The following is a 22713-nucleotide window of genomic DNA, read 5'->3' on the forward strand; positions in this document are numbered from 1 at the left end:
CTGTTGGAAAATAACCATTATTGAAACACCAATGGGGCAATAAAAAGTTCCATGGAAAAACTATTTCCCAGCCGGGTGCAATGGCTCATGCTTGTAATCCCAGCACTTTGGGAGGCCAAGGCGGGCAGATCACTTGAGGTCAGCAGTTTGAGTCCAGCCTGGCCAACATGGTGAAACCCTGTCTCTACTAAAAATCCAAAAATTAGCCAGGCATGGTGGCTCACACCTGTTGTCCCAGCTACTCAGGAGGCGAAGGCAGGGGAATTGCTTGAACCTGGGAGGCAGAGGTTTCAGTGAGCTGATGCCACTGCACTCCAGCCTGGGCAACAGAGCGAGACTCCATCTCAAAAAAAATAAAAAAGAAAAACTATTACCCTAACAAACCTATTCTAATTTCATTAGCTTAATTTTTCTTACAATTTTAGTCCCATAATTTCTGGTTACTATGCTGAGAAATAGGACCAGGCAATATCCTAAAAGTTCCTTATTGTTAGATCCTTTTAGCTCCTTGAAGAGAAAAACTGGCTTCTAATAGGATAACTTTGTTTTTGAAACAGAAACTTGCTGAACTATAATTTTAATTGGCAATTTACACATTTAATTCATCTTACCTCATCATATGATTTACATAGGCTTTGCTACAGCTAGTGTTGTATCTGCAAAAACTACAGTGGACATACGTAGGAAAGTGGTTTGCAAAATCTTTTATTTCGGAACAACACTCAATGCATTTGTGAATGCCCCGACGATACCTTAGGGAGACATAAAAAAATGATAAAAATATATTTTAAAACAAAAATAATAAGGAAGAGCCTTAATAATGTTCTCTTAACTAAAGTATAAGTTTTTATACTTAAGTTTAAATTATATTGTATATCAGGAATAAAAGATTACCTTAAATTCCTCAATGCTGTATTGACTTTACTTTTTTTATTGCTACTAGCCAATGTGCTTTGTTTCTTTTGCATATTAGAGATTTTTGGTTTGTATTTAGATTTACTTCCATTAGGCTTACTTGTATTAGGTTTACTTGCGTTGGATTTGATTGTATTAGGTTTACTTGTATTAGATTTTGCAGGATTTTTAGCAGTTATATTTTTAGTCCTTGGAGGTGAGAGCTGAAGGGTAGAAGCACTTGCACTAATGGAAGGTGTAGGTGAAGCTCCTGATTGCAGAGGTCCAACTGAAGCTCGAATAGTAACCTACAAAAATAAAGAGAAGATTTGCTTTAAGAGATTAATCAGTACATTAATATTAAAATATCATGGTACAAAAATAGTTAAAAATCAAGAATTTTGAAAAAAGCACATATAAACTACAATCAGGTAAGTCTCCCATTTATTCTAAATGTTCAAACTATTAAATGATATTAAACTTGATATTAAGTTGTAATATTACATTTTTGTATTGATATCAGTTATATGTTAACACAGTTATCAGTGAATAATTTGGAGTTAATACAAATTATATGAATATACAAAGAGCACATTCCATAGCTATTTTTATGCCCTGACTTAACTTTAAGAAATTCACAAACATAGAGCTCAAAATTTAAATCTCAAGCCTGAAAAATAATTCTAGAAAGGCCTAAATTACCCTTTAACAACTATAAAAGAAACAGATCTACAGTAAATGTGATCTCCTCTTTCCAGGGGCTCAGTGCCCAAGATTTATGCTTACAAATGTTATGGGAGGAGTTACATCAATTTATTATACTGCATAGAGGGCTAAATAATATTCAGAATTTTCTTAAAGTAAACTAATACAAAGTTCATCATTTAGTATTCAGAATGAGAAAATGTTTAATTTCATCTGTTGGTTGACAATGAAAAACACAAGTGCCTACCAACATTCTGGTTAATCATTTGACTATACCCTCCTCCGGTATTTGAGGAACAGTCAATAAGGAAGTCCTATGACATACATGTGCTTGGGTAACATACAATGGCACTGGACCAGGAATCAAAAGGCCTTCCTAGCCATGTGACCTTGAACAAGGAACTTATCCTCTCTATGCTTCTTCACATCTATAACATGGGGCAATACCTGCCTTATTAACCTCAGTGGATTGTGGTATGAATTAGACAACAGAATGTATGAAAAAGTACACTGAAAGTCTAATTCTAAGGTGCTATAAAAACATTTAGTATCATTATCATTAATATTATTATTATTAATAAGGGAAAAAATGAGAGAGGACTGCACTGCTTACATTAGTGTTCTGCATGTCTAGTCCCAACATGGAATGAATGGATTGCAGGGAAGGATGCTGGATAGCTTCTCTTGCTATCATGTCTTCAGAGCATGGCTTTATATTGTTTTAGTTAATTCAAATAACAGACATACCCACATTCAAAGGAAAGTACCCAAAGCCAAAAATAAATGTTTTGGGGATTATTCACTTTGGATTATCCATGCCTCTGTTTCCCTCCACTGGAGCAAATATTCAAGAGCTGACTGTATATAAAGAAGTCAGAGAAAACAGATGTACATAAGGCAAAAAGGGAAAAGTAAATTACAATCATCAGTATGCAGTCAGACATGTGTTTGCTCACTTAAAACACAATGCTATCCAGCAGTAGAACTTGCTTCTCAGAGTAAACTCAGTAATAACAACTGCAACAAACATCTGAGAACCTATGGCACTCAAGGCACTGTACCAGATGCTGGGGACACAAAGATAAATAAAACATGATTCCTGATCTCAAGCATCTTATAGTTTAGCAACTAAAGTCAACATATACACTTTCAACTGAAAGCTCAAAAATAGCCTATAAAATATTGAAACAACCCATTGACCCAGGAAAAGTTAATTGAGTTGTACTTTTTAGAAAGGACTACTACTCTAACCTAACAGCTATCACTGAACTCAAAACAATGGTTAGAAGTTTTTCCTTCTACACATAAAATTAAAACCTAAAATTAGAGTCTGAGCAAAAATCTGAAGTCATTTAAAAATACATTCAATACATAAAGCCGGGCAGGAGTTAATTTCTATTATCATACAAAATGTTAAAATACAATATATTTTAACTCACTTTTGTTCCAGGAGGCAATCCTTCTAGTTGTTTAGGTTTTATAAATGTTCGATGGTGTTGAGTCTTATGATCCATTTTCTCCTTGCATGTCAAAAACTGCAGCCTGCATTTTGTACAACGATGTATTCCTTTTTTCTGTTTAGAAAAAGACAGAAAAAGGGGGAAAAATAATTTCAAAAACTACAAATCCTGTGTCCTGAAACTGCTGACTTAATTTTAATGATACCTAAATAATGTAAAAACTTGCGGTTTAACATCTCCTATCATAATAATATAAAATGCCTCATTTTTAAAAAGTCATTACATTACTATTTGGGTTTCAAAAGTGTTCGCTACTATGTAAGAACTGTACATGAAAGTTCTATCAATAGGTTCTAATAAAACTTCTATTAATTGTGGTGAGAAATCTCTTTCGATTATAAACTTGAAGTAAACACATACTTTGAAAATGAGATGTACTACGTTTTTATCCTAGAAAAAGGAAATTATTTCTAATTTTTGCTATTTCTAGTTGGTTGAAAAGTTGGTAAAATAAATTAAACTCTCTAAAACCAAATAAATCTAACCAGACATTTCAAAGAAGGTTATTTTATAGAAGTGGTTACATAAACCAATGCTGTCCAATAATATCTCCTATGATAATGTAATATTTGAGAGCTGTATTGTCCAACACAGTAGCCACTAGCCACATGTGGTTATTGAGCACCTGAAATGTGGCCACTGTGACTAAGGAACTACATTTTTAATACTGTTTAACTTTAATTAATTTAAATCTAAAAAGCCATATGTGGCTAGTAGCTACTACATCAGACAATGTGGATGAAGAAGCATAAAACAGAACAACTGAACTTACTCAGAACCCCTTGACTGAGTCCCTCCTCAAACCCAGTCCTGTCATTATTCTACAGATGGGAAATGGGACCCAAAAAAATGTTAAGGCACTTCCCCATAGCTAGTTAATGACATTACCAGGCCCCTGATCCAGTGTTCTTTCTACTACAGATTATCAACTGCAATTTTTACCCTCATTATTTTATATATATATATATTTTATATATATATATATAGTGGTTTTAGAGAAACCACTCTTTTGTAGTTATATGTTGTTTTACATATATATATATACACACATGCACACACACATAATTATACAACATATAATTATAAAGGAATGCCTTATCTAAAGCTGTATCTCTGCCAGATACATCACTATGTCCATTGAAATACAACTGTTTGTTTGTTTATTTATTTATTTATTAACTTTTAAGCTCAGGGAACATGTGCAGGATGTGCAGGTTTGATACACAGGTAAACGTGTATCCCGGAGGTTTTTTGTACAGATTATTTCATCACCCAGGCATTCATTAGTTATTTTTCCTGATCCTCTCTCTCCTCCCACCCTCTGCCCTCTGGCAGGCCTAAGTATGTGTTGTTCCCCTCTATGTGTCTTGTGTTCTCATCATTTAGCTCCCACTTATAAATGAGAAAACATGGTATTTTTCTGTTCCTGCATTAGTTTGCTAAGGATAATGGCCTCCAGCTCCATCCATGTCCCTGCAAAGGACATGATCTCATTCCTTTCTTTGGCTGCATAGTATTCCATGGTGTACATATACCACATTTTTTTCATCCAGTCCACCACTGATGGGCATCTAGGCTGATTGCATGTCTTTGCTATTGTGAATAGTGCTACAAAGAACATATGTGTGCATATGTCTTAACAGAACGATTTATATTCTTTTGGGTATATACCCAGCAATGGGATTGCTGGGTGGAATGGTATTTCTGTCTCTAGGTCTTCAAGGAATTGCCACATTCTCTTCCACAATGGTTAATTTACACTCCCACCAACAGTATAAAACCACTCCTTTGCTCAATAACCTTGCTAGCATCTATTATTTTTTGATCTTTTAATAATAGCCATTCTGACAGGTGTGAGATGGTATCTCACTGTAGTTTTGATTTGCATTCCCTAATGATCAATGATGTTGAGTTTTTTTTCATATCATTGTTGGCCGCATGTATGTCTTCTTTTGAGACGTGTCCATATCCTTTGCCCGCTTTCTAATGGGGTTGGTTTCTTTCTTGTAAATCTGCTTAAATTCCTTATAGATGCTAGATATTAGACCTTTGCCAGATGCATAGTTTGCAAAAATTTTCTCCCATTCTGTAAGTTGTCTGCTTACTTTGTTGACAGTTTCTTTTGCTGTGCAGAAGCTCTTTAATTAGATCTCATGTGTCAATTTTTGCTTTTGTTGCAATTGCTTTTGGTGTCTTCATCATGAAATCTTTGCCTTTGCCTATGCCTATGTCCTGAATGGTACTGCCTAGGTTTCTTCTAGGGTTTTTATAGTTTTAGGTTTTACATTTAAGTCTTTAATCCATCTTGGGTTAATTTTTGTGTATGATGTAAGGAAGGGGTCCAGTTTCAGTTTTCTGCCTATGGCCAGCCAGTTTCCCAAGGACCATTTATTGAATAGGGGAATCCTTTCCCCATTGCTTGTTTTTGTCAGGTTTGTCGAAGATCAGATGGTTGTAGGTGTGCGGTTTTATTTCTGGGTTCTCTATACTATTCCATTGTTCTATGCATTTTCTTGTTCCAGTACCAAGCTGTTTTGGTTACTACAGCCTTGTAGTATAGTTTGAAATCAGGTAGTGTGATTCCTCCAGCTTTGTTCTTTTTGCTTAGGATTGACTTGGCTATTCGGGCTATTTTTCGTTCCATATGAATTTTAAAACGGCTTTTCCTAGTTTTGTGAAGAATGTCCATGGTAGTTTAATGGGAATAGCACTGAATCTATAAATTACTTTGGGCAGTATGGCCATTTTCATGATATTGATTCTTCCTATCCATGAGCATGGAATGTTTTTCCATTTGTTTGTGTCATCTCTGATTTCTTTGAGCAGTGATCTGTTTAATAGTTCTCATTGCAGAGATCATTCACTTTCCTTGTTAATTGTATTCCTAGGTATTTCATTCTTTTTCTGGCCATTGTGAAGGGGAGTTCATTCATGATTTGCTTCTTGGCTTGCCTGTTATTGGTACATAGAAAAGCTAGTGATTTTTGCACATTGACTTTGTACCTTGGGACTTTGCTGAAGTTGCTTATCAGCTTAAGAAGCTTTTGGGCTGAGATGACGGGGTTTCTAGATATAGGATCATGTCATCAGCAAACAAAGATAGTTTGACTTCCTCTCTTCCTATTTGAATGTGCATTGTTTCTTTCTTTTGCCTGATTGCCCTGGCCAGAACTTCCAGTACTATGTTGAATAGGAGTGGTGAGAGAGGGCATCCTTGTCTTGTGCTGGTTTTCAAGGGGAATGCTTCCAGCTTTTGCCCATTCAGTATGATACTGGCTGTGGGTTTGTCATATATGGCTCTTATTATTTTGAGGTATGTTCCCTCAGTACCTAGTTTATTGAGAGTTTTTAACATGAAGAGATACTGACTTTTATCGAAAGCCTTTTCTGCATCTATTGACATAATCATGCGATTTTTGTCTTTAGTTCTGTTTGTGATGAGTCACATTTATTGATTTGCATATGTTGAACCAACCTTCCAACCTGCGGATAAAGCCTACTTGATCATGGTGAATAAACTTTTTGATGTGCTGCTGGATTCAGTTTGCCAGTATTTTGGTGAAGATTTTTGCATCGAGGTTCATCAAGGATATTGGCCTGAAATTTTGTGTGTGTGGTTTTTTTTGTGTGTCTGTTTGTTTGTTTGTTTTTGGCACAACCAATTATTTATAAAAATCAAGTGAAGTAATATATACGGAAGTACCTAGCACAGTTACTGGCATACAGCAAGCACTTCATAAATGAAAGTTCTTTATAAAATTCAAAGCAATATATAAATATGTGTTACAATTCTATTAATAGCTGGATCTTACGTTTTTTTTTTTCTTAACACAAGGTCTCACTCTGTCATCCAGGCTGGAATGCTGTGGTGCAGTCTTGGCTCACTACAGCCTTGACCTCCTAGGCTCTTAAGACTATTTTACAAGTGTGATACATTGGATTACATCACAGGTACAGGCAATTTAAACAAATTCACTTATATGTGCTCAAGGAAGAAGAGAAAAACCAAAAAATAGATACCAAAACAATAGAGCAGGTAAAAAGTTCACCAGAGTTGAGTTCCCAGAAATCTTTTCTCTATCTACAACCACTCAGTAGGTTACATCATCCAGTTTCATGGTTTTTAAATACCATCTATCCAACTGCCTACGTAACATTACTGCTTGATGTCTAATACGCTTCTCAAATCAACCTGAACAAAATTGAACTCGAGATTTCCTTCCTATATCCCTGTCCCCCTCCTACAAAAAAAAATCTGTTCCTTATTCAGTCTTCCCCTTATCTCAGTATATGAAAACTCCATTCTTGCAACTGCTCAAGACAAAATTTAATCTCTTTCTCTTACATCTACTGTCAAACACATTAGTAAAACCTCTCAGCTCTACCTTCAAAACCATTCATAATCTTTCCACTTCTCATTACCTCGTTCAACGATTGCTACCATACTGGCCCAAGCCACTTACCTGGACTACTATAAAAACTTTCTATCTTCTCCCCCTAATATCCTTTCTTCTCTATGGACTTTTCTTTCCATAGCTGCCAGTAATAAAAACATGGCACATCTTTTTATATGCTTAAAAATGTCTAGTGCCTTTCCAAAGTCTTGGCTGTGGCTTACAAAGCTCCACATGAATTGGCCTGCATTCTATTGCTATAACCTCATCTCCTATTATTCTTCCTCCTATTAATTTACTCTGCTCCAGCCACACTGGCCTCCTTGCTATTCTTTGAGCATCCCAGGTATACACTCACCTCACTGCCTATATAATGTCACCTCTCCGAGGTAATTCACATGGCTTACTCCTTTATATCCTTCATAGAGGCCCATGTTTGAACATTCTTTATACAACATCCTTTTTTGACCACTCCTGTACTCCTACCACCTCCCCAATCTTTAGCACTCCTCATCTTCCACATTTTCTCCCACAGTACTTACTGCCAGCATATACATTCTAACACACACATACACAAATATATTATCTTTCTCTACTATAATGTAAATTCCAGAGGGCACAAACTTGGTTTTGTTCAATGCTATATGATACCTAAAGCAGCCCTAGCACATACTAAGGCACTGAGTAAATATTTCTTAAATGAATAGTGAGGCAGAAAGCAAGAGATTAACAGAGAAAATGCATGTGAGTAGCATGTACAATTTAGTTCAAAATATCTGCCTTTTCATTCAATGAACATTTGCCCAGAGTCCTAAGGTAGAATACATTAATCTACCAGTTCCTTAGTTGGACTCAAGTCTTACACATCTCTTTTATGTATGCATGCATCTCAATGCACTAAGGGTGATGAAGATACTTTTTTTTTTTATAACACTATGTTCAACAAAAGAAACAGTGATCTATTCCAAGAATAAATAAATATCTGCATTAAATTTTTTATAAGTATACTATATTGTTTGGGAGACTTGAGAGATTTACAGGTAATTCTTACTATATGTAATTTCTACCTTTAGACCTAATGCCAATGTGAAATCCAACTCTGGTAGAGCAGTAAAAGCTTGGATGCTAAGTCAAATTTTGACTCTGCCTTTATTAGACAATGTGACATTAGGCAAGTTACTTTCTCTAAAGCTCTGTTTCCTCATCTATAAAACTGAAATAATAATATACATCTAGTGGTTGAGAGGATTAAACAAGAAAATGCATGTAAAGTACCAGCTGCTGCCATAAGGTAAGTAATTAGTGTATGTTAACTGCTTGTTTTATTAAAGCTCTAATGAGCATATTTAACACATCTGGAATTTCTATCAATATTTCTTAAAAGTCACACAAACTGGGTTATTAACTCTAAAATCACTAAAGACATAATAACATAATCTTTAAAAAAAGTTACAACTGAGTTCTTCAAAGACAATAAAATGAGGCATAGAGTCAACTATTCTGATTGTCTAATACTTTGGTAATAATGTTATCTCAACTACAAGTTTATAATCCCACTCAGCTATGGTTTTCCAGTCTTGTAAATCATTACACAAACTGTAAATACCTTCAAAGATGCCCGATGATCCTTACTAATAGACTGCCCCCTCTTTACTGCTGGCTATCTACCTCCCAGGCAGTCCAAACAAAAAAGAAAACTGGCAGCCATGGCAAGTTAAAACATACAACTCAGGGCATGACAACTTGCTTATAAATCACACAGGCACATAGCAGGTCCCCAAATCTCTACCATAGTTACTATTCTTCCCACATCTCTATCTCACTCTATAGTTTGGCAAAGCACCTGGGAAAGATTATGTTCAAAAACCCCATCATGAACTAGAGCTACTGCCTTATACCTCATTCTCCCTTTCAAAATTAAAGTCCAAAGATGAAATACGGGGTATCAAGAATAGTGTTTCCCAAATTCTGTTCATAAAGAAATGCACTAAGGGTGATGAAGATACTTTTTTTTTATATAACACTATGTTCAACAAAAGAAATAGTGATCTATTCCAAGAATAAATAAATATCTGTATTAAATTTTTTATAAGTATACTATATTGTTTGGGAGACTTGAGAGATTTACAGGTAATTCTTACTATACGTAATTTACTATATGTAATTGGGGAAACCTTAGAATAGATCTTGCCAGAAACTCTCAAGGATGTGTGGCATCCTAGTCACAACACATGTGATCCCAAATTGATCTGGAAATTCTACTTTCATGATCTTCTCCAATTAAAAACAGCAAGTCAATTTCATGATTAACTAACAACTGAAAATGACAGCAAAGTGAGCACCAATGCTGAATAAATTGGCATGTCAATTTAATCAATAATAAGAGAATGTATTGAGCTTTGTAGTGAGTTGACAAAATTTGATTACATGATCAGATTCAGTAAATCCATTGGTTTCTAATTTTGGCAAAGGCACTGTTGTTCTTTCAAGCACTCAAGAACAGGATTAGTGTTGCATCAAAATTTTTAGCCCAAATAAAAGATGGTTTAATTGCTTCAGGAAAAGAGCCAATAAGCATAATATCAGAATTCAAGGGAGGGGTACAAGCACTAATATTGAGCTCCAAAATTATACAGCAAAACTGGTGGAAGCCATCCAGGGAACAAGTGATGATCTAAATATAGTTCTCTGCCAGAGTTCATACACTGATCAGTAAGTGTCGTTACTATTCCCATGGTCACACAACTATAAAAGACAACTCCAGGTCAATGACAACATGTCTTCTCATAATGATAAGGGGTTAGAAAGTTGAAATAAAGTTTGAAGAGCAAAACGAAAAATAAGATTATAAATCCTCAGTCTTTTCTTCCTCAGTTCAAACTCATTATTCCCTTTGTCCTGATAACTCCCTTCAAAATCATTCTCATATCTACCTTTAGACCCTGAAATGTTCAATCTTTTGGATATTCCACTCAACTTTTTCTTTTTCTGTCAATCCTCAGCTTCCTATTTCTAGCTATCTTTCAGAATTTTCATTATTTATGACCCACACCATCACCAGAAAGGAAGTAAGGAAAAGAAGTGGAAGTTTCACAAGCAATTCAACATGAAGTGTAAATTAATAGTGTCATTTGGAACAACTCTGCTTCTCTTGCAGAACAAATCTAAAGATTCTCCAAGTCATAATCAGTTTTTTCACTAAGACAACATAATAAACAAATAAGAACTGGTAAATCTCACCTGATGCTTCATATAATGATGCATATATGGTGTTGCAATTTTAATAACTTTGAGGCAAAACGGGCATAGCAAGTTCTTAGTGTTTTCATGGGATGTTCTAAAATGAGTTTCTACATCAGAAAATGATGATGATCTATAATTACAAACCTAAAAAAAGAAAGAAGGCTTAGTTTAACTTGAAAATTTAAAACTGATATGCAATTACAAAGGAACAATGATGGATAATTTGTCAGGAGAACATTATGTACTACTAATCTAGCTCTGATGCCTTTGCAACCAAGAATCTCACTAAGGCAACACCAAAAGACCATCTTTGAGACATTAAACGTAGCTTTCAAAGTTAAGGGATACATCCCAAAACAAAACTAGATCTCCTTCTCTTTATCAGATCTTTTTATCTATCACCTTCTGTCTTGACTTGAAGTTTCAAGCTTTGGCACCTCTTGCTCTATAAAATGTTTTTCTGCTACATGAAACAGCATTCTCCTTTAGATTGTTAATGGCCTCCAGGTTTATGGCAATGGCAATTTATCTTTTCCTTGCTTTCCTCTTCCTTCAAATTCTTCTTCTTTGGAAAAATACTTTTGCCAAAGCATTTGGTAGGGTTCTTTGTATCTAACAGCACTTTGTATTTCCCTTGTATGACTACATTCTTCCCTATGTAGCACAGTAAGTCCATATGTTTGTTTTTCTACATACAACAGGACTCATCTTTGTCCAGTACAGAGATAAGCAAACAAAAGCCTGTGGACCAAACCCAGCTTGCTGCCTATCCCTCATATAATGCATAAGTTATGCCAAGTTATGCATAAGTTTGCTGACTGCTGGTCTAATAGGCTTAAATTTTATAACCAAAACAACAAACAAACCAAACACTTAAAAAAACAATAAAATGTATGTGTACCTGGCAGACATATGGCATTTCACCAGGTTTATGATTGTCCTTCATATGTTGTAAAAGAACATGTTCTGTTTCAAATGACAATTCACAGATTTTACAAATAGCTAAATGTGGGAGAGAAACAGTATAATAATATTTAAGATATTAATATAAAAATTAATTTTATACATCTATATCAACAACAATAACAGTAGCAGTAGGGACAGTTGTGAACAGTTAAACAGCTTGTTAACTATGTGCAAAGAACAGTTCTAAGCACTCACATTACCTCACCTACATTAACTCAACTCCTATTAACAACCCTATAAGAAAGGTATTTCTATTATCCGCATTATTCAAGTGTTAAGTAACGTGGCTAAAATCTTGTAGCTATATTAAGAGGCAGATCTGAGATTTAAAACCAAGCTATCTTGCTCCAACATCTGTAATTTTCTTTCTTTTTTTTTTTTTTTTTTGGAGACAGTATCTTGCTCTGTCACCCAGGCTGGAGTGCAATGGCGCAATCTCGGCTTACTGCAACCTCCGTTTCCTGGGTTCAAGTGATTCTCCTGCCTCAGCTTCCCAAGGAGCTGGGATTACAGGCATGCACCACCATGCCCGGCTAATTTTTGTATTTTTAGTAGAGACAGGGTTTTGCCATGTTGGCCAGGCTGGTCTCAAACTCCTGGCCTCAAGTGATCTGCCCACATTGGCCTCCCAAAGTGCTGACTGGGATTACAGGCATGAGCCACTGCACCCCGCCTGTGATTTTTAACTAAAACAGTAGTTCTTTTTCCTATTAAAGTTTAAATGAAGAGCAATGATTTAATATTTTAAAACTATGATACTAGGCTCCTAATTTAGTCCCCAACATATAATGCATAGTTTATGTCAAGGCAATTACCATACTGAATTATTTGCAAGAGGCACTTTAATATTAGTAACTAATTTTATTTAAAAGTTTATCACAGTTAAAACTTGGCCTTTCAATTTTGCCCTCAAATTCCAAAGTCTAGTTCTCATTCTCATTTTTCTAACAGGCTTCTTAAGGTTTTCTCACAATTTATATTAGCGAAATCAATAATATGGAATATTTAAATGTATTGGTAACTTACTAGAAAATTCATGGGGCGTATGTGTACTTTCGATGTGACACTGCAACTGAAATGGTGTGGGAAACTGACGGTAGCAGTGCTGGCAGGTGGTATGGTTTTCCCAGCTCTCACTGCTCTGCTTCTCAAGTTCCAAATGGTGTTTCATGTGGTTCATAAACCTATAAATGGTTGTCAACAGGTGCAAAACTTGAGATTTAAAAACAAAAAGGAAATCTCACAAACAAGAATCTGAACCTAAATCTTAAAAATATAGATGTATTACTCAAACTCTCAAAAGTCTTAAAGTTGCCTAGGAAAGTATGCACTTTTAAATAATCACTTTCTTTAAGTGGCTAAGTAAACATCTTTTTACCTTTGCTTTAAAATAATTCATTCATGTAATTAATCTGAAAGATCAACAATTTGATGTAACTCTTAATCATTATTTCAGATTATTTAAAAACTTTTTTTAGATAAAAGAACAGGCTTCTGATCCATACTTGAAATCCTATTTACATTTAAAATTAAATACTAAAAGAAAGGAAACCCTATATCCATACTTGGAATCCTATTTACATTTTAAAATAAAACACTAAAATAAAGGAAACCCTATCACCAAAGGCAGCTACAGAGTCAGGAGGAAATCTTTTAAGGCCTTGAAAATATACAATAGATTCCAGCTGCTTAAATGACAAATTACTAGTATTTTTACTTGTATCTTGGTTTCTAAATGCATGTAATAGCAGTTTTGATGCCTACAATTACAAGAACCTTTTGTTTTATTTAATGATACTGGTTTACTGTTAGCACAGACTGTTCATCTTAACTTGCAGACAGTGCCCTTTGTAGGCAACATACATTTTTCAGTTTTACATTCTGCTACTTCAGCTTCCCTAATAGGCTTCTATGAGCAGGAATTATGACCTTCAATGGCAGAGGATGCAATATAAATGGTAATACATTTAAAAGAGCTTACTAAAGCTTTTTGCTGAATTTGAGAGTAAAGTTATTCAATAAAAACAATAATTTTTAGACTAGGTCAACTGTTAACAATTATTCACTTTGAATCCCTAAAAGAAATTATCTTGAAACTAAGTGATAATGTCATCAATCTAGATAGCAATCATCATGAAGATTATAATATATACCTCTTTTCACAAATTTACAGCACTATTCTCTTTAGAGTGGGCTATGGTACACCTTGAAATATCTTTTCCTCCTTTGGTTTTAACAACAGCTTTACAAATGCTTACAAAAAATCCTGGTCTTTGTTAAATATTTACGTTTAGAGTAAAGATCATGAGCCATTAAACTTTCAGCTCACAGCTTTCGGCACTTAAAGTCTATTAACATAAAATGTTCCCTTAACCAATTCGCTTTTTCCCAATTATTATATGACTTCCCATCAATTCATACTTCTCAAACCAATAGAAATGAAGGAAACAGCAAAACCTCTTGCAAGGATGTTCACAGAACAAGATAAATCTAACTATTTTTAGTGACACTCAATGTAGGAAAGAAACTCCATACCACAATATATAGACATGGCAGAGAGCAGAAATGAAATGTTGAGCTATCAATTTCTTATTATTCTCTATAAATATCAAGTTGCCTTCCCAGTTTTTACTGTTGAAGTAAAATATTATATAATACATTTAACTTCTTTGTTCATGAGGTGTTTACCATTAAGGTTACATTTAATAAATGATCAGTATTTTTAAAAATACTCAATTCCTGGATATTATCAGATACAATTTTCTTAAAATCTGTAAATATTATGAAAGCCTAAACATACGTAGCTAGTCTTCATAAACATAACCAAAAAAATGAATTTTTCATTTTCTTTTTATTTTGAGACCATCTCGTTCTGTTGCCCAGGCTGGAGTGCAGACGCATGATTACAGCTCACTGCTGCCTCAATCTCCCAGACTCAAGCGATCCTCCCACCTCAGCCCCACAAGTAGCTGGGACTACAGGTGCACGTCACCACGCCCGGCAAACTTTTGTATTTTTTGTAGAGATGAGGTTTCACTGTGTTCTCCAGGCTGGTCTGGAACTCCTTTGCTAAAGCGATCATCCTGCCTCAGCCTCCCAAAGTGCTGGGATTACAGGCGTGAACCACCATGCCCAGCCTCATTTTCATGTTTGCTATTAAATGGGCTAATCTTAAAGGAAAGGCCAAAAAAATACTGCTGAAATAACATAATCTCATATTTCAGTACAAGAAATTAAGTCAATGAACCACACTGCTCTGCATTTTACCATATTTACTAACATGATTTCCCGATGTTGGCATGACATCAGAAATAGGTGGTAGAGTTCTACTGCAACACTGTTTCAACGTTTTATCTCTAAATACACTTTCCCTTTTGTTAAACTACTGCAACCATTAGCTATTGATGGCCCTTAAAGCTTGATAAGAGGAGGTAAAGAAATAAGAAAATTCATATAAAATAAGTGAAAAAACTTTGAAAATTATAAAGCACTATCATAAAGAAACCATTAATAACTGTTATAGGTGTATATCACAGTGTATTTCAGGATTTCTATATATGCTTCTTTTTGGACCCAAGGACTCACAGGAAAACAAATAAATGCTGAACTCAGAAGTAACTACAGCTGCTCTGAAATGCTAATTACAGATGACAGTTACCAAGAATAAACACAAAAGGCATACATATATGTATATGCTGTACACACATGCACAAACACAATGCAGATTACTTTGAAATGCACCAAAAATCAGATAGTTCTAAGAAGGATGAAGAGATACATAATAAAGCAAGTATAGTAAAATGTTAATGGTAGAATCAAGGTGGTTAAGTGTACAAGGGTCCAATGTGAAATTTTCAAAACTCTGCTTAATATCTGAAAATTTTTATAGTACAGTGATAGGAAAAAACCTTATCTAATATAAATAGCAGGCTACATAATCAACAAATAATTTCACTCAATTTCTTATTACTTTTCTCTTGTTACTAATTTATATAGAATAGTTTCAAAGATTACAATTGAACGATTATGAAGTACAAATTTCTAATATTTAAAGCATTCATATATTCCACTGGGAATTAAATCCCCAAATTTCTAAAGCTGTTAAATTTTAAAATCAAAACAGACATGCTTCCTAGAACTGATACATCTCTAAAACTGATAACTTTTCCTGCAAGATTAATGTCTAAAAACTATAAATATAAATTGAAAAATTTGAGCATTACATAGATTAGTATGGAGGAGCTCAACCTGAACAAACACAGAGTGGTTCTTCTTGTAATGTGAAGAAATATAAAATTCAAAGGCAATTAGAAAATAAAAAATGTCTAATAAAAATTCAAAAATCACGACTAAAACAGAAAAAAGAAGTTCATTTTGTCTTAAGTTAAAATAAAGAGTCTTTTCTTAAGCTATGTGAAAGAAATATAACTAACTGGATCCAAGAGTCAAACTCCACAACACAAGAAAGGACAGAGCTTTTCAACAAGAGAATCCGCCTTTATTCTCAGTAGACAGTGTTAAAATCACTTACCTAGAATGGCATAGAAAACACAAAATAAAAGTATAACATTTTTATTTGCAGCATTTCAATTTTCAATAGAAATAAAAACAAGTATTTACATACCTAATGTTATTTTTTAGAATTTTCAAGCAACTGAAGCATTTAAAGGTTGTGTGAGTCTTCTGTTCCTCCTGGACATCTCCTTCATGTTTTCCATAATAAAAGTCATTAACTAACATGATCAATTTTCCTTTCTCTGAATCAATAGTTGTGTTTTTATTTACTGTACTTGAAAATTCTGTTTTAGCCAGTCCCAAAAAGTTATTTATCATGTCTGGACAACAATACTGAAAGAGAAAAAAAAAAAAAAAAAAAAACAAGCCTTACTTATTCTTTAAAAAAACCACATACCAAAAAGTGATTGTGTGTTTACACCTAAGGCCAGACCATTAAAACTATGCTTGTAATATATCTAGAAAAATAGTCACCAAAAATTTGTGGTGCATGTACATAGTCTAAAAACTCAAATAATAAACACCTATTATCTTCATGTAAAAATTCAAAAAGATTTGAGAAACCCTAAAACCAAGACATGGCCATAGGTCTAACAGCTTTACCCTTGCAATTTGCCTTTTTAGATGTAAATATTTAATAATAATCTGTTCCTTAACTAAAAATCATTCATCTCATGTCCACGTCAAGATGTATAGAAAGGAAATGTTTATATGCCTTGATGTATATATTTAATTATCAAGTGATATATAAAATTTCATAAAGCCTGGTTGAGGAAAAATTAAAATATACAAAAATTATATAATATAGAATAGGCTCCTTAATTAGAAATGTGGATAATCTTCTGTCCCAAATGTAAAATTATCAAATTACATTGCAAAGTTAGTCTATGAACATTAAAGATTACCCTAAAATAGCTATAAATTATGATACCCATAATAGATCATAAATTACTTGCTGTTTTTCTATTTTTTTAACAGAAAAGTAGGATAGGATCAGATTTTTTAAATAAACATATAAACTTTGTTCACAGAGTACCTTTTAAACAATGTTTCATATCTCTATAAAAGAGCTGAATAATAAATCATTGACAACCAAAAATGGACAACAACTTGTAGTGAATTAGGGTGAAGGATTTAGTCATTGAGAACAGCAAAGTATCCTTGCTTATCCAAAAAACAAATAAGCACCTTAAGAGATGAGAACCAAGCTTAGATTTAAGGTTTTCTAGGAGGATAGAGTAAGCTACGGAGGGGCATAGCTGAGCTGTGGTACAATATCAACTGGTCATCTTTTATTCAGCCCTGGTACCTTTTAGTTTTATTAATAGATCTTCACTGCAACTCCTTATTTATCCCTTATTTTTGTGGGTTAAAGATTCTGCAAATATTAAATATGTACTTTAATGCCATATACTATAGTTTGACAAATATCAGGCACCATCTATCTATCATTCTTATCTTTACTCCTCCCAGTACACAGACCATGTTCTGTTGCTTTGTTAGTGCCCTAAAAATTTAGGTGGGTTTTTCAGAGCAAAGGAGGTGAGATCCTATTTTTATAGTTAAATAGGGCTTCTCATGTGAACATCCAACATCAGTCAACATTTTCCTCTTTTCCTCCTGAGAGTCATCCAAAAGCTACACAACCAAATTCCACAAATTGGTTTATCATTGAAACTAAGGGTCAGATAAAAGCCACAGACTCCATAATATACGAAAGCACTATTCAAAGCAGCCAACATCGGGCAGATGGCATTTAGCTAGAAGTAAACCAGAGAAGTAAAGGGGACCCAATGGTAACAGACCTTAAAGGGTCAGTAAAAATATACATCTTAAAGGTGAAACACATATTCTGAATCACAAGGGTATATCCTCTGTTTGCAAAAACAGGTGCAGAAGCTGAGGCAAGAAGGATGGCAGCAGAAGTACCCCAGACCTCATTCAGTACAGAGACGCAGAAAGGCGGTGCTACATAAAGAATCAGACACACAAGTCACAATTGCAGGAAGCCTTCTGCCCAGCAAAAAGCTGTTTAAACCAGCTAGCAAGCTGTGAGACTATCCTGGCAACCTATGCTTCCTCCTAAAAGGAACTTGTATAAAACAGCTGGCTCAAGAAAATCCAACTTGTTAAACACTGTAGGCACTCACATCTAAACAAAAATACCATGTAATAAAAGAAGGCAAATAACAGAAAAATGTAAAATTCTAACAAAAACACCAGAAATATGCTGCCATGGAGCAGTTGCAGATGAAAACAGTAGCCACAAATTTTAAAAACATAATGAAGCAACTGCCTCTATTTGGAAGACCACAAAGCAAGAAAAGATGCCAAGACAACAAGATATTTAGAAGGAAAAAAAAGAGTGGCAAAATCAAGGGTGAAAGTATAGGAAAAAAATAAAATCAGAGACATGAAGACAAATTAGGAAGGAATACAGTGGTGAGTAGACATTGCAAATAAAATAAAGGAAACATATTAGTAGGAGAAAAGTCCATTTAAAAAAATTAAGGATTAGAAAAAAAAAGACATATGCCAGGGAAAGAAGATAAAACAAATTCATATTGGAGATGAAATTGTATGGAATAAATATTTTAAAATACAATTCAAATACACTGTGCTAAATCCAAATATACAGGTTGAAAGAACAAGGTGTATGCCAGAGAGGACTCACCCAAAATTCCCAACACCAAGTTATATCATTATAAAATTATCAGTCTTCAAAACATAAAGAATGTAGACAACCAAAAAGCTACAGACAGCCAAACAAGAAGATGAAACCACTTATAAAAGGCAAAATAATTCAGCTTGTCCCAGATTCCTCAAAAGCAACACTGAATACTAGAAAACGGGAGCTATACCAACAAAATCCTGATAGTGGGATTCAATTTACTTTATATTAGATCAAACTGTCTTTACAGAATGACTATAGTCAAATTGCTTTGAACATGAACGACCTCACAGAAAGATGTTTTCAGACTCCTCCTAAATGAAATTACTACAGAATGAACTTCAGCCAAACAGAAAACGAAATAAACCATGACAAAAACACTGATGATGAACAGTGGATTATATTTACTGTAGAAAAAGATCAAAACAAATATGACATAAGGTAAAAAAACAAAACAAAACAAAACAAAAAAAACACAAATGTAATGTCATATGCCCTGACAATGGAAAAATAATACAATGAACAAATAAAAATTGGGAGAGGATAAAAGGACAAAGAGTACAAGGTGAAGAGTTCATAGATTGCCTCACAGTTCATAAAGGAATATCAGTTAGAGCCACCAAATAAAGTAATATAGGTATAGACATTTTGACAGCAAAGGTAAACAAATGCTCAGACAATATTGACTAAAATCAAGTAGCAAAAAAGAAGGGAAAGATGGGTGGGTTAAAAACAGGAAGTTTCATGCTACTTTAATCCTTCCTCATAGAAAAGAACAGTAGAGAATTGCTAAAGGAATAGAAGACTAGTGGAGTTATACATTAAAATTAGAAACATAATCAGGAGAACAAAACTACAACTCTCTTAGAAACCTAAGCTACACACACATAAAGCAACCACATTGTGAAAGGCTTTTAAAAAAGAGAGAAAGAAAAATTTTAACAGAACTAAGACCAAATAAATCTATCATATTGGTAAATCTAAACCCACTATTAAAAGAAGAGATTTTCATATAGGATCACAAAAGAAAAATCAACTTTGCTAAAAGCAAAAGGCACACCTAAAACAAAGTAATTCAGAAGAGTTGAAAATAAAAGACTAAACAAAGAATACACCAGGTAAATGGAAACCATAACAGGGGTTGTGAGTCTAACATCAAAGCAGAATTTGGGCTAAAAGGCACTAACCATTAAAACCAAGAAAAGGATATTTTATTAAAATGCTAAAGGATACATTCACAATACAGTTATTTATTTTATTTTTGAGACAGTCTCACTTTGTTACCCAGGCTGGAGTGCAGTGGTGCCATCTCGGCTCACTGCAACCTCCGCCTCCCAGGTTCAAGCGATTCTCTCGCCTCAGCCTCCCAAGCAGTGGGACTACAGGCGTGTGTCACCATGCCTGGCTAAGTTCTTGTATTTTTAGTAGAGATGGGGTTTCACTATGTTGGCCAGGCTGGTCTCGAACTCCTGACCTCAGGTGATCTGCTGGCCTCGGCCTCCCAAAGTGCTGGGATTACAGGTGTGAGCCATGACTCCCGGACTCACAATATAGTTATAAAAGCTAGATTCTTCTATATCATAAACAACAGCAACAGCTTTGAAACAAAATTGCAATATATGAAAGAAAATACTGGTAATGAAAGCTGTGGATTGAAATGTGGTGTTTCCCAATCCAGGACAGATCAAGTGGACTAAATGGAAGTGAAGACACAGAAATATAAATATAATTAATAAGCTATATTTGGTTGATAAATATCGAATTCCATACCCCAAAGGAGAAGTAATATACCTATTTTCAATCTTCCACATAATATTGAATACCCCCTATACTTTACAAAAAAAAAAGGATTTGTGAAAACTTGGGCTTTACCATTAAAGAAACTGAGTTTTGAAAGCTAGTTACGCCAGTTAATTGGTTATACAACAATGAGAAAAAATATCTTAAAGAATTTTCTAAGGATTAATGAAATAATGTATTTAAAGCTTAGTACTGTGTCTGACACATAGTCTCAGATAAGTATATTTTTCTAATTATTGTAGAATATTTGATATTTTAAATATTTTTCCATTGAAAGAAAACATTATATGCTAGTTGGCAAAAAAATCATTCACAAATAATGTAAAAATCACATTCTTTTCAAAATGAAAGTTATTATAACACTAAAACTTTAGCTGATACATAAAAATATATAAACTAGAAAATAAAAAGTCCCCACAGATTTAAACTTTCCCTTCCTAGATTTGGAGACTATTCTTTCAAGATTTCCTTATGATATAAACACATACACTGTTCATATTATCTTCAACTTAGTTCAGTTGTAAGAAATACAATTTCTTACAATGACAGAGATACTTTCCTTATTTAAAATGTCATAATGTTCTATTATATTAATATGAAAATTCTATGAAGTTCTGGTTGTTTCTACTGTAAGTAATTACAAACCATGAAGTAACACATAAAAGCCACATTTTGGAGAATGTTGCCATTCTCTCCAGATGCAGAGATATATATAACATGCCACAATTTCTGTACAAAATAGAAAATAAGAACACTCATGTTTACTTGTACATCCAGAAAGAAACCCAGGGAGCATTCAAAACAAACTAATAAAAAATTATTTTCTTTCAGTCATACTAGGAACCAGGTAAAAAAAAGACACAGAGATAAGATTCTTCACATGTATATCTTTGCAGGCTTTTTAATTTTGAATCATGTGACTGTATTGCTACCTACTTAAAAAATTAAACAGATAAAGAATGTAGTCTTTGTTTTCTTCATCTATAATGCAAAACACAAAAAACATCAGAAATCTCGTCAAAACATTACACAGAAGAGGAAAATTGAAAGTACTTCTACAGGATAATTCTCCTATAAGACCAAAACACAACGTGCAGTTATCCAGGGCTATACTCTGAGAGTAAGGACAGACCAAATATGGCTCTGTACATATATAAGAAGACTGTATTTATAACTTTTTTAAGTTCCCTTATTTTTTCTACCTTTTTTGTAAAATGCTGAATTTCAATAAAAATATGTCAATCTCTGAAACAGCAAAAACTTTTCCTAAGTTACTTCTTTGCCATTGCACCCCTCTCCTTCCTTCTTTTCCTTATATAATCTACACTGCCTTTTTTCTGATCTCTTTTCTCCCTTCCTGTCATTTATACTGGGCATGCAAGGGGAGTACAGACCATCTCTACACAAACACAGCAGGATACTATAATATCTACTAAAATACTTTAAATGTTACCTAAATCTCATACTTCACTAGTACTTTGAACATTTCTTAAAACCTAAATTCAGGGGCTTCTTGTACCAATAAAAAGCTCAAATTCTGTAATCCCAGCACTTTGGGAGGTTGAGGTGGGCGGATCACAAGGTCAGGAGATCGAGACCATCCTGGCTAACACGATGAAACCCCATCTCTACTAAAAATACAAAAATTAGCCAGGCGTGGTGGCGGGCGCCTGTAGTCCCAGCTACTTGGGAGGCTGAGGCAGGAGAATGGCGTGAACCTGGGAGGTGGAGCTTGCAGTCCGCAGAGATCTGCCACTGCACTCCAGCATGGGTGACAGAGCGAGACTCCGTCTCAAAAAAAAAAAAAAAAAAGCTCAAATTAATTTACACAATTATATGAACTATATTCTGGACTGAGTTAAAACAATTATTTCATATGAAATGCTTCAACATTTGGAGTTTATACCTGAGTGTTAAAAACTAAAATGTAAAACTCAGATTTTCTTTGTGTAATGTGACATGTACATGTTAACATGGACACAAAAATAAGGTAACAGAATTTTTA

The 22713-nt window shown here is 34.2% G+C and overlaps 1 protein-coding gene across 14 annotated transcripts in view; it reads right to left on the reverse strand.

Annotated features, from left to right (window-relative positions):
* ZNF280D (zinc finger protein 280D) overlaps positions 1-22713 on the reverse strand; it is a 197011-nt gene that overhangs the window by 35626 nt on the left and 138672 nt on the right. For all 14 annotated transcript variants that reach the window (XM_063596668.1, XM_063596672.1, XM_034938820.3 and 11 more), the window contains 7 exons: positions 16347-16570; positions 12749-12906; positions 11658-11758; positions 10754-10900; positions 3039-3173; positions 895-1202; positions 612-752 (listed from right to left, as the gene is read on the reverse strand). In XM_063596668.1, coding sequence (XP_063452738.1) covers positions 612-752; positions 895-1202; positions 3039-3173; positions 10754-10900; positions 11658-11758; positions 12749-12906; positions 16347-16570 — 1214 coding nt within the window. The remainder of the gene's footprint in view (positions 1-611; positions 753-894; positions 1203-3038; positions 3174-10753; positions 10901-11657; positions 11759-12748; positions 12907-16346; positions 16571-22713) is intronic.

Source organism: Pan paniscus, chromosome 16, assembly GCF_029289425.2.
Source record: "Pan paniscus chromosome 16, NHGRI_mPanPan1-v2.0_pri, whole genome shotgun sequence".
Classification (NCBI taxonomy): Eukaryota; Metazoa; Chordata; class Mammalia; order Primates; family Hominidae; genus Pan; species Pan paniscus.